General features: G+C 42.6%; 1 protein-coding gene across 1 annotated transcript in view; it reads right to left on the reverse strand.

Annotated features, from left to right (window-relative positions):
* The window catches only part of GLIS3 (GLIS family zinc finger 3), a 438,239-nt gene that overhangs the window by 90,797 nt on the left and 334,709 nt on the right, over nt 1-12,733 (reverse strand). The window contains 2 exon segments of the mRNA XM_077759313.1: nt 2,173-2,283; nt 6,296-6,457. Of these exon segments, the coding sequence (XP_077615439.1) occupies nt 2,173-2,283; nt 6,296-6,457 (273 nt within the window).

The following is a 12,733-nucleotide window of genomic DNA, read 5'->3' on the forward strand; positions in this document are numbered from 1 at the left end:
AATATCTGATGTCAGGTGATGATACTGCCTCACTGATGGAGGCTGGCTGCACAAATTGTCCGTGAATGTCTCCTTTGTAGTCTCAGGGTCTGGTTTTCTCTTTTTAAACTAGCGCTTCAATATTCTTTCACACAGTCCAAACGATGCTTCCTTTATACAGAGGTGGAGACAGACCACGTTTGAACAAGAGAAACCAATTAATTAATAAGCTCTGAAAATATCTCATTAGGTTTCCAGACCTACTGTCAACCTAGATGACCTTTGTAAGTTGAATATCAAATGTGGTGCTTATCTGTTTGGATGTGGGACTTATACTCCCTCTTGTCTGTTCCAAGAGTTCCTCTCCGTGAAGGTGCCTCATATGGTAAAACACCACACCTTTCAGACAACTATTAGGAGGTGGATGGTCAGATTTAGGAGAAAAAACTTGCTAGAAGGTTTTTGTTTTGTTTTTTAATTTTTTTAAGTTTTTGATTCAGAGAGAGAGACAGAGCACAAGCAGGGGCGGGTCAGACAGAGGGAGACAACAGAATCTGAAGCAGGCTCCAGGCTCTGAGCTGTCAGCACAGAGCCTGACACGGGGCTCGAACTCATGAACTGGGAGATCATGACCTGAGCCGAAGTCGGATGTTTAACCAACTGAGCCACCCAAGTGCCCCTGTTTTGTTCCTGTTTTTTAAACAAGACAACTTAGCCCTTCACGTTCACAAGACACACACAGAGATAATGACAAAAGCCAGTAGACCGTGGTCCTGCAACACAGTATGTCAACGTTGGTGTTGTCCAAATATTAAGTACCCTTCTTACAACTTTGCATTATTAATTCACTTAGCAGCTCCTTACTCTTCTACAAAATAGGAACATCTTCAGTGCACGTTGAATGATCATCTGTTATCAGTTTATTCCAATAGAAGACATTTATAGAAAAAAAAAGATTTTAACAGCTGGCTTACAAGAGTGGTTTGTATACAATTAAGGGCGTCTATCAAATCCTTCCAACCGGGCGTTTTTCTAACTCACGGGGAAGAGGTCAAATTCCTTCCATACACGAGCCCTCAACTGGCATTTTGCTAATACCTCTCAAGGAAGAAAACCCTCAAGTAAAAAAAAGACTACACAGCATTTCCCAACATAAAAGCGTTAAATCCCTATAAACCAGGAAAGAATGCCCAATTCTAGTTAAGGAGAAGCCATGGTGACCTGAACACCAGGGCTGCGGGGTTCAATCACATCATGGGGTTAAAGAACTTGGAGTAAGTTGAATCTTAAACTTCCCTTAAATTTGTTACGAAGGGCCCTTCAATGAATCAGGGACCATCTCAACACAAATTAGACGCTCAAAAAGCTAAGGTCAGCTCAAGGTGGTTTTCTGCCATGGTCAGAAGGTACTTGATCCAAAAAGTTAGGAACTCAATTATTGGGAAGAGCCTTGAAAGCTGCTAAGCTCCTTGTCACCACGGGGCTAACCACTTGCTAGAGATCTCATGAGGTCAAGAGAAAGAGGGGGAGAGAGAGAGAGAGAGAGAGAGAGAGAGAGAGAGAGAGAGAGAGAGGCTGGTTGATCTTTAACATTTCTCCCAAATCCGAAACACTATGATTTCTCTGTGCTTTGAAAAAACCACGTTAATTCCTCACCAGTATCAAAGTCATTTTAGATTCAATTCCCCTCTCGGATTTCCATACGCAGCACCTGTTAAGAAACGTGTTTTTCCCTAAGCTTAACGGGAGGGATGCTCTGTACTTACTCATCTTCGAGATGCACCCACCTTCTCCATCAGAAGTGACAGGGTTTTGGCCAACTGATATTTTATGAAAAAGCACTTATCTCCAGAAAGGGTTTTTGTTGTGCTGTTTTTCCCAATTCAATTTTCTTTAGCTATTTGGACTTAGTTTCCATAAAAGTCTTTTGTTATTCTCCGGGTAGGTGACTTTCACTAATTTCCTCTGATTCTTATTATACAGGCCTTCCCCAGAAATTCCTATCTGGTTGTATGCACTATACAAACCACAGCACTGCCACTGCTTCAGGGAAGACGTTCCCCCTCAGAGAGTCTCATGCATGCAAACACCTTGAGAAGTCGGAGGATTCCAATACCCTACACAAGGTGCCAGTACTGCAAGAGTAATTTAAATGTGCCTTTCCTGGCTGGATATACCCTCTTTTGAAGTTACCTTTTTTCTCGCTTGTTGATCTTTGGAAGAATGTGCCTTCACATGCTTTCTTAGGGAACTTGGGTCTGTGTAGCGTTTGGTGCATCCTGGAATTTGACAAGCATAAGGTTTCTAAATGAGAAAGAAAAGAAAAAAACAAAAACAAAAAACAACAGCTGTAGTTAAATCATAAAGGAAACCGGGGGAGATTTACTCCAGAGTATTGACTTCAGAGCATGAACTGTGACCAACTGCCTGATGTGAACTGCTGGGTAATACTTGTGCATTTTCATTAGAAAGCCCAGTAAGTTTGCATCAAGGCAAAGGGGAGAGTCAACTTTCCAAGCAACGAGGAGACCGCGTTAGGGGTGCGCTCTTCCCCCAAAAGCTCTTATGGCATTTCTGGATGTGGAAATCATTAGCCAGCGTCTCTGGTCATACTTACAGTTATGTTCCCCTGCAAACAATCTCAGGTACTGTCAGAAACTAGGAAACACACATTCTCTAAGAGTTCAGTTTTAAGAAGCTGCAGAAAAGTCCAGAAAAGACTGGGAATATTTCAGAGGAAACCTGATTCAGAAAGAGAGAAGCAGAGAATTAAAAGGGAGGGTTAGTGGAAAGTGAGTGAGAGAGCACAGGTTTCACACAACAGACACATGCAAACTCACCCAGAGAAACATTGATCTTATTAAGCGGGGTGGGGGTGGGGGGTGCTCAGCTGGGTTACACGCATAAGCCCCTGGCTGAGTATTATGAGAACACAAGTTTTGGCTACTTCCAATACCTCCAGGCTCCTGAGATGTGAGGTATAGAGCCTAAGGCTGAGTCTAGAATCTTTTTCATTTTTGCACCCCTGGTAATTGGAATATAATTATTAACAATGAATGAATGGATGGGAGCACACTATATATCAGTCCAACGTTTAGCACCTACTCCTGCTGTAATAACAGAATTATAGCAAGGATTCGAGAGCATTGGCTTTTAAGTTATGGAATAAAGTGGAACTCTCTGTTTACTCGAAGGACTAAATAAGAAATCACAAGATAAACCGTGTAAGTCACAGCTTATAGTCACTCATCGACTTTGTACCTCAGTAGGTGACATTAATTGGAGTTGTGCCCACGTTATTTGAAATGTAAGGAGGAGAAGTGAAACCCTGCCCCTAAAATAGGATTCTCGCTCTAGGAACCTCCTCTTCTATCAACCAAAAAGAAAAAAAATCATTAAAAAAAAAATTGTTTATACTTTGCTCCTGCTTCCACATATATGCTCAACACGCACATGACGACATATATGTGGATTATTACCCCACTGGGCATATTTATGCTTTGCTTCTTTGTTTTTGCCATTTTTGATTCCAAGCACAAGGTAAAGTCATGAAGATATAATTTAGTCTGACACTCCCAACTTGAATTCTAAGTTTGGTTTCTGTTCCTTGACTGACTGACTGACTGAATCGCCCAACAGGTCCTATGGTGTCATGGCGTGCTGAGCACTGCATTATAGACAAGAACACTGACAATGAGCACTGGATGGACCAGGCTCTCCATATCCCAGTGCTTGTAAATGGTGAGCCAAGAGGGGCTGAAGCCACCAGCCAATGTGTTTCCCTTGGGTAAACAGAGGGATTCTTTCACCTGGGAATCCCTTCTGGGTTCACACAGCATTCTGGCCATAGTCTTCCCAAACTTGCCTTGGCTTTAGGAGAGTACCCAGCAAGTATCTTTATTAGCAGTCACGTTGTGACCACATAAAATCGCATTCTAAGCACTAGAGGAGACGTTGCATGTAAAAAACACTGGAAACATTTACACATTATATAAACCAATCACGCTATTATTACCATGGTCACTAATATTTGGGCTGAAAAGAAAAGGAATGGGTAATGTCATTTCGTATTTGATTTTGAGATATTCTTGAAACATCCCTCCCAGCTGGCCTTCCCTCTCTCACCTGCTGTCAGTCACCTGGGATCAGTATGCCAAAATAGCAACGTCAGGCTAGTCCAAAGGGGACGGGTATACTGGTAATCTGATCTCAGGTTACCTAAGCTTTAAATGGCAGGCTATACTTTATTAAACTATATTTTCCATGAGCGCTGTAAAATCATTTCCCCTGTTTAGACAGTACGATGCTAACAGAGCAATAAGCTAATAAAACTTTTCAGGGTTGGAATTTTGAACTTGGGAAAAATCATTTTCCTAGAAGAATCCCCTGAGTGGAAGAAAGAAACTTTATCCAACATTCTGACAGCATTAGCATACGGAGTGCTTAATGAAAGGAAATGGGGGCCTAAATTTAAATAATACATTCTTCAAGCAGCTCCAGTTTGCTTTTTAAAACAAATGTTTAATTTCTGCACAATTTAAAAAGAACTTACCAATTCATTTAACGCAATAAAAATTTAAACAGGAGCTAGGTTTCATCTTAAAGGAAGAACGATGGTTTTAGAAGATTTAAGAGAAAGGTATTTAAAAAAAAATAAAAATAGCTGGGTTTAAAAAGCTACTTGCATTGAACTGAATCATGAAATTATTATCTGTGGTAGCTTTCCTCAAAAGTTTTAGAAAGTGATTTAAAAAAAAATTCCAAAATGATTTTAGAAAATGCTCATAGTCTGATTAGCTAAAATTAGCTCCGCGTAAAAAAGGGTATTGTAAGAGCCTAATACTTAGGCTTACAATAGTTCTTACAAAACTACAGATAACCAGCTAGAGGGGAGGCAATTTCTCGAGACAATCTTGTCTCGTGAATGCTCATTCTTCCATGATAAAGTTTAATGACAAATTGGAAAATTTATTAGATTCTACCAAGACCATTTTAGACATTCAAAATAGGGCATTTTAACATAATTTATTCTTTTTTCCCCTATTTCTACCTTTCAAAATCCTGCTACTCACCAAATTTATTCATTTCATATTCCACTCTGGTCGTCCTAAAATCACAGAATTCAATTCAGCTAGAGCAGAATGGGGCTATCCTGCACCCCTATTGCTCTGATTATATTTCAGCTATTTACCAGGCAAACCATCACATTTATGTGTATTAGGAGATAATTCTGTTTAGAAAGGTTATGTGACATATAGCTAAAACGACTTCTATCAATATGACTAATAGAAACTAATATAAAATTTAATAAATATGTCAACTATAACATCAGAAGAATCTTAAATATGTATGAGAAGGTGTGTAGAAATAACAGTATCTTTTCAAAATTCAAATTCTGGTGTAGTTTAATAATAGACATCGGAACATTAACACTGAAAAAGTACTGTCATGAATATATTATTTGCAAGAACGTGGGATAAGAGCTCTGTGATGTGTATGAGACATCCATCCTGATGGCTTTGTTAAGTGAAGTGAAACCGCACAGAGTCCACGTGGCCTCAGAACTTGAGAAACGCAAAGGAGGACAATCAACAGAACTGAGAAAATAAGAGAGTCTCAGAAAGTGAGCAAAACGCTAACAGCGCTGAGAGGGTTAAGGCGTAATAATGGCCATCAATCGTTCTCATGGGGGCTCTGTCCATGGATCTGTGGCTGTTATCACACGGGAGGCATGAGGAAACTTAACCCCGGGGAAAGATTTGCGGATTCTTTGCAGATCACCCCGAAGGTGAAAATGCCAGGTGGTTTCTCTTAAAGGGAATGGTCAGACTCACCCAGTAACCATGCCAGCCTCAAAGTTCTTAGGTCAAAGAGAAAAGAACCAAGGTACAAAAACCAAAACCAAACCAAACACCCCCCAAAACAGCTTCATATCTAGCAATAGTAGATATTATCTATTATAGCATCTCGATATTTGAATACTTATTATAATGCCCAATCTTCACAGTCATTCTCTGTACTAAAAACTGCTACATGACAGCCCCGGGATGCCTCTGCTTTGTACGCACAGGCAGTCAAGGAACCCCTCTGTCTCAGGGGGTTGTGATATTTAGGGTAACCTGTGACTATAGAAAAATGAGGAAAGAGCCAGACAGGGCCCGTTCTGGACCTTTACCAAGGTTCCACGGCTGCCCTTGGCACTGCCCCTATCATCTGCAGACCATAAAGTGAACACCTTCACTGTCCCACTATCAGACGGGCGCTTCCGCACACCAGGGCTCGGGGCAGGACGCCGGAACACCCCTGCGGTCCTTACAGTGTCCACGTGTGTCCTCTGGTGCTTGGCTCGGTCGCTGGAGTTACTGAACGCCTTCTGACAGCCGGGGTGCTGGCAGAGATAGGGCTTCTCGCCTGTGTGGCTCCGCAAGTGAATCTTGAGATTCTCAAGCCTTGAAAAGGCCTTCTTGCAACCTTCAAACTGCAAAAAGAAAACAAGTTTTAGCTGTTGAGAAGGAGCTTGAATGTTTGGGTCTGGGGGACAGGAAAGAAAAAAAAAAGGTCCTTAGTGTGTATTTAGCCTGAACCAAAACACAAAAATAATAAAATAAAATGAAATCCAAACAGTAACAAATATTACTTCTAAAAATATCCACATATTTATGTGAACTGCATTTTTCCACTAATATACATGCCACTTTCCATACCAGATCTGGGTCCCAACCTGATTTCTGTGATTACTTATGTCAGAGAAAATTTGCTGTGAACCATCTGGCTCAGTTAATAAAAATACAGTAAATGCGTGTCTTAAAGGCTTATGAAAAAATTAACACACTTTTCCATTTCCAAATTGCTCTAAATGGAAGGAACCAGGAAGGAAGAAACTTTTGACAACTAATAAACTAACAACAACAGAAAAAAAATCAAAGTGATGTATGAGAATAAAGGTGAGCTGGAGACCTGAGGGTCCAAGACGAAAATGGCGTGTTTTCTTGGAATCGTTAATGGTCATAAACTTCCTGAACCACCTTAAGGAGTTTTTCAACTCCCCAAAGAGTGACTGTTCATGTCCACTGTGATGCCAAGCCTAATGAGATGAAGTCTTTTTAGCATTCTTTTTAAAAGAGGAACTCGAACACAATTCATTTAAGCGCTGGGAACAGTTTCCAAATAAAGTGATAGTTCTACTTATTTTTATTTTTCTAAGAAATGTTGTTACCTAGTTCATGAAGGGAGGAACTGAAAATGAAAGGCTGGAGATTTCAAGAAATGCTTTACTGGTTTGTCAATAATATTTATTGATGGTACTATTTGCTTCATGTCTTCTGTGGGTAAAATAACAGCTCTTAGTTAAGAGGCTCAAAGGGAGTCCAGTCTGGAGGTGGCCATCTAATAAAGAGGGCGTGTTAGAGAAAGCTTGTAAAGGAAGCATAAATGTGAGGTGGGCACATTCCCTTGGACTCTCTCTTCGCTGCCAGGCCCCAGAACACTGATGCCACTTTGACAATTTGAATCCCATTTGAGTTCCCACTGCAAAGGAAATGTAGAAATATGGAATAGGTACCAGAACAAAGCCTAGTGTGTTTCAAGCGATCAAAAGACCTCATTTCTCAGAGAGAAACGTGGTGGGTTGGGGGAAAGGGCAGAAGAGGAGTAAAGAAGGTAAGTTCAGGATGGTTTCCACTCAAAACCAGCAGGTGTTACTTCACCTTACCATACAGCATTTTATAAAATTCCTCGGTTCTCTCACTCATTATGAGAGATGATGGAGCACAGGGAACTGGGAAGGGATGATCCAGAGCTGGCCAGGCTCTGGCTATTTGAGATTTCATCTTTAAGTGAAGGATGAACTGAGGAGAAAGGATAAGCAGACATGTCATAACTCCATCTATTGAAGTCGTCCAGATTTTGCGTGCTGGAGTATTTTAAGAAATTTATGAAAGTTGCACTTACGCTTGATTGAGAGTTATACATGTTTCACAGACATATGTTGGTTTATTTCAATTTTGATATTTTGCTTAAAATAATTTTGGTGTTTTCCTGATTTCGATTTCACATAAAAATAAATTTAGCCTGAACAGAAGAGGATTTGCTGATGAAGCCAGTGCTTTTTCAACAGAGTGGAAGGCATATGATGACACACTGCTCGGGACGGACCAAGGACTTAAGTGGCTTACTTCTGTGGGTTTTCAAGTGGGTCAAATCCAAGAATAAAGGGGCTCGATGCTGACACTCAATTCATGGCTAAGAGGCCTCTCCTGGCCAAACCTCTGTTTTGAAGGTTCTCTCTGCATGAGGACTTGGAGCAAAGTGCCAGAGCTCAGCTGACCTGACCGGGAGTCACCCGGTGGACCATAGTGGGGTCTGAGATGAGCTTGTGGTCATGGACCCCTCAAGCCTGCAGTCTAGTTCCTGGCACGGCTCTTTTGTAGGAGAGATGCTGTTCTGGGGCCAGCACCGGGCTACAGACCTAAACCCAGGGAGGCCCCAGCCCCCACCCTCTCGTCCAGTCGTCCCAGATGCTGGTCAGAGGTAAGGCTGTATGGGGTTGGAGAAGCACTTCAGAACAGATGAATGAGGTTTCTCCAAACAGCAGACACACAAGACCCCTGACCTACCGCAGAGTGACTAGAGGGATCTCAAACACATCCTAGAGCTAATTTGGACCGTCTGCCTGATCGCACATCAACTGGATGTTAGACTGGGGTTTCCACGCTCTCTCCTGTTAAATGTTCAGTAAAACATCCAGTGAAAATCAATGAATTGCTATTATTACTATTAACAGCAGCAGCGATCTAAGACCAAGCGGCTCATGGCATTCCAAGACAGGAGTGAAAAGTGACTTGCATCTCGGAATCTCTTGCATCTCAGAACATTATGACCATGTTTAAAGAGCAAAGATGGAGGAAACTAGGAGCACCTAGACAGAAAATGACAACCACAAGATCACCTACAAAATCATGAAAATCCAGCTGGTCTCAGATGCCTCCCCGGCAGCAGGAGAGGCTGGAAGGCAATAGTGTCTGCGGTACCTGCACTAGGGTTACATTGCATTTTCAGGGGAAAAGATTAACAGTGAAGGGGTTTGTCCCCACTGGGTTGTATGAATAAAAGGCAAGAAAAAGGCAATTTCTTGGACTCAGGGGCTCATAATACATACCACCCACTCACTCTTGGTGAAAAAATTCACTTGAAACCATGAACCCCAAACTCATGGAGTCAGGCACCGAGAGATTGACAAACGCCTCCTTGGTGGGGGGGAGGGCCTAGCACCTAAGGCATCATGGCCAGCTGGAGGGCACCACACCTGATTGAACTTGCCACACCAATAGATCTGCAAAAGGGGAAGGAGGTGCCGTTCATTTGACTAATGGTGTCTGGATGATACTTGAAGGCAAACCATTTTGTAATGAATCATTATCATTCATTATGAGAATAACCCTGTAATTCAACACAAGAATTTCCTTTCCCGCAGGGCAATTTTACCCCTAGATTTATAAATTCAGTTAAATGCAAATGCATTAAAAATAAACTAACATTTAGATAGAACTATAAAAGACTGTTACAAAATACTCCAAAACGGGATGCTTTGGGTGTCTGGGCAAATGGGATGCCTTTTTCCTTATTATTATGTTGCTTTTCCTTTTTTTATTTCATGTTTTCTAAAATCTTTAATGAGTGAGTTTCGCCTTGTGAATGAACATCTAAACCTAGAAAAGCAAGGACCACAGAAAGACTGTTTCCTTGGGTTTAGCCAAATGCTTTCCCATCAAGTTTCTTCTAAAGTACCAGGTGCATCCTGAGATCTAAGGTCCAAAGTATCGCCTGCCTGCTTGTGACCAGCTTACACCGAAGTAACCAACAAACCACACTCGGGTCCTCTCCTTCCCCGACTGGCTGTAGGGCTACTAGAACCAGGCAACCGAGCCCGAGGTTCCCTGTGGTTCAAGGCAGCATGGAAAACGACAAGAGATGAGATAAACTCTCAGGATCCGAGGGGGCAGCAGGAGGAGGAAACAGAGAATGTGAAAGACAGACAAATACAGGATGGCCACGCGGGAGGGAGTGGGGGTGGGGCAGAGGGGTCTGAGATATGCTAGTTAATTACATGTAAATGACCTTCTTCCTTTGTCCCCAGCAAATACTGGGCAAGCTCTCTGAGCGTGGCACTATGTGTGTTAGGCACTGGGAGGGACAGTATGAATGAAACTCGAACTTGACTCATGGAAAGATGGAAGCAACAGCTTACACACTGATGAACCCTGAGCAGGGATTCTCACGAATTCCCAGGGGCACCTCGGTGGCTCAGTTGGTTGAGTATCAGACTTCAGCTCAGGTCGTGATCTCACAGTTTGTGGGTTTGAGCCTCACGTGGGGCTCTGTGCTGACAGCTCAGAGCCTGGAGTCTGTTTCAGATTCCATGTCTCCCTCTCTCTCTGTCCCTCCCCTGTTTATTCTCTGTCTCTGTCTCTCTCTCTCTCTCAAATAAATAAACATTAAAAATTTTAAAAATAAATATAGATTCCCAGCCCCATCCAGATGTACAGAATAGAACCTCCGGGGTGGGGGCCCAGCCATTTGAGTGTTGATAAGCCTTCCAGGAGATTCTGACGCTCTATCTGTGAATGCCATCCACATCATAACCACTGTCCACTTGCTTCGGAAAATCTCCCGACGGAAGTAAAGCGTCTTGCAGGATTCATGCACTTCTAATCCGGATGGGAGCTACGTGAACCAGCAGCGGCCCTGGCCTGGAGAGGAAGATCTCTGTTGTTGGGGGAATGCCGGGTTCTTCCTGGTCACATGGCAAATGGCACAAAATTTCAGAATGCCAAGCTCGTACTAGAGATTCTTTAAAATTCCCAACTTTTGGGGCGCCTGGGTGGCTTAGTCGGTTAAGCGTCCGACTTTCGCTTAGGTCATGATCTCGCGGTTCGTGGGTTCGAGCGCCGCGTCGGGCTCTGTGCTGACTGCCAGCTCAGAGCCTGGAGCCTGTTTCAGTCTGTGACTCCCTCTCTCTCTGACCCTCCCCTGCTCACGCTGTCTCTCTCTCTCTCCTAGAAATAAATAAAAAACATTAAAAAAAAATTAAAATTCCCAACTTTTGAATCTGCTGTCAGGCAGATACTGCTTCTGCTTCGTAGGCTATTGCCTACGAGTTCGCTCAGTGGCCTCCTGACCAGCCAAACATTCCAGTTTCTAGCAGCCCTTACATTCCCCTGTTGAGAAAAAGCACGGAAGAGGAGCCAGCACTTTCCACCTGCACATTTCGGTTGCTCTACAGAGCGTAGAAGAACAATGCATGCAACTGTAAGTGACAGAGCTTTAACTCTCATGGGTTTTGCAAATACTGCATTGTGTGAAGCCTCACTCAGAGAAAAACTTCCAACTCTGAGGCTGTTTTCAAGTAACAAACTTTAATTAAGAAGTATAAATTGCCTCAAACCCAGAGAACCTCAGCTTACACCACTTTGCTAATTTAGGAGATTATTTCATATTTAAAGGATCACAACTGGACTATAATCACCATCCATATATATTGGCTTGATTACAGATTGTTGACATCAAGTGGTATTAAGATGACCTTTGAAATATTACTTTCCCTTTCTATTAGAGGCTTTTGTGTAAGGTTCTGAAAATGAAAGGCTCATTAGACACCATTAAAATAGGATTTATTCCATATGTGTAACCAATAATCAAGTCGAATATTACTCCCTCCCCTAATCAGCTACTTCAAGTACTAAGAAGCCCAGTTTGCATTCAAAGCGCTAATAACAGCAAACCTTTCCTGATCAGATTTTGAGACCATCACTAATGTCAGTAAAATCCAAAAAGAGAGGGGTCTAGGATGCTGGAAAGGTTTTTTAAAATATACATTTGATTTCAATTAAGGTGCAGTGTTTATGACCCTTGGAGGTATATGCTTTTACAATTTCGTCAGTCAAGACCAATTAATGCCATTAGTGATGGCTGATGTTATGATCTATGGGTAGCTCTGGGAATGGACCTAAGAATTATGGCTAGCTTACATCTGCTGCTTACGGCTCAAAGACAACGGAGACGAAAGGCATTGGTGGAAAGGTTAGCAAATATGTCTGACGCTGTGGATACAGTCAAGGTGACTTCCAGAGTAAGATCAAGGGTTCAAGTCCACTCGAATCACGGACATACCTGTAAAGGGTATAAATGAGAGAGAGGGCCGAAGAAGGAGTGGAGCGCCAAGGGCCACCTCACACAGCTGCTAAGGTGAGAAATCTGCTTCCGGGATTCAACCAAGCTATCTGTTCAGATAGTGCCCCCCACCTTTCCTGGGTGATACTTTTAAATGGTGACTGTTCCAAGATTACCCTTTGAGAAAGCAAGTTCTAGGGATCATTAAACTACCCTCAGGCTGACAATACCCAGCTCAATGGGATTTTTTTTTAAAGAAGAGAGAAAATAAACAAAGGAACTAGGGCAAGAATACAAGAAGAAAGAAAGGGATAGCTTTTAATGAACCAAACCATGGCAGCTTCATCCTTCAAAGTGTGGAAGAGTGAAATCTAATTTTAAAACTTAGGGTGGGAAGATCACAGAAAGCGCTGTCTGGGGGCGCCTGGGTGGCTCAGTAGGTTGAGTGTCCGACTTCGGCTCAGGTCATGATCACACGGTTCGTGGGTTCAAGCCCCGCATCGGGCTCTGTGCTGACAGCTCAGAGCCTGAAGCCTGTTTCAGATTCTGTGCCTCCCTCTCTCTCTGATCCTCCCCTGCTCATGCT

This window comes from Crocuta crocuta, unplaced genomic scaffold (genome assembly GCF_008692635.1).
Source record: "Crocuta crocuta isolate KB4526 unplaced genomic scaffold, BGI_CrCroc_1.0 scaffold41, whole genome shotgun sequence".
Taxonomy (NCBI): domain Eukaryota; kingdom Metazoa; phylum Chordata; class Mammalia; order Carnivora; family Hyaenidae; genus Crocuta; species Crocuta crocuta.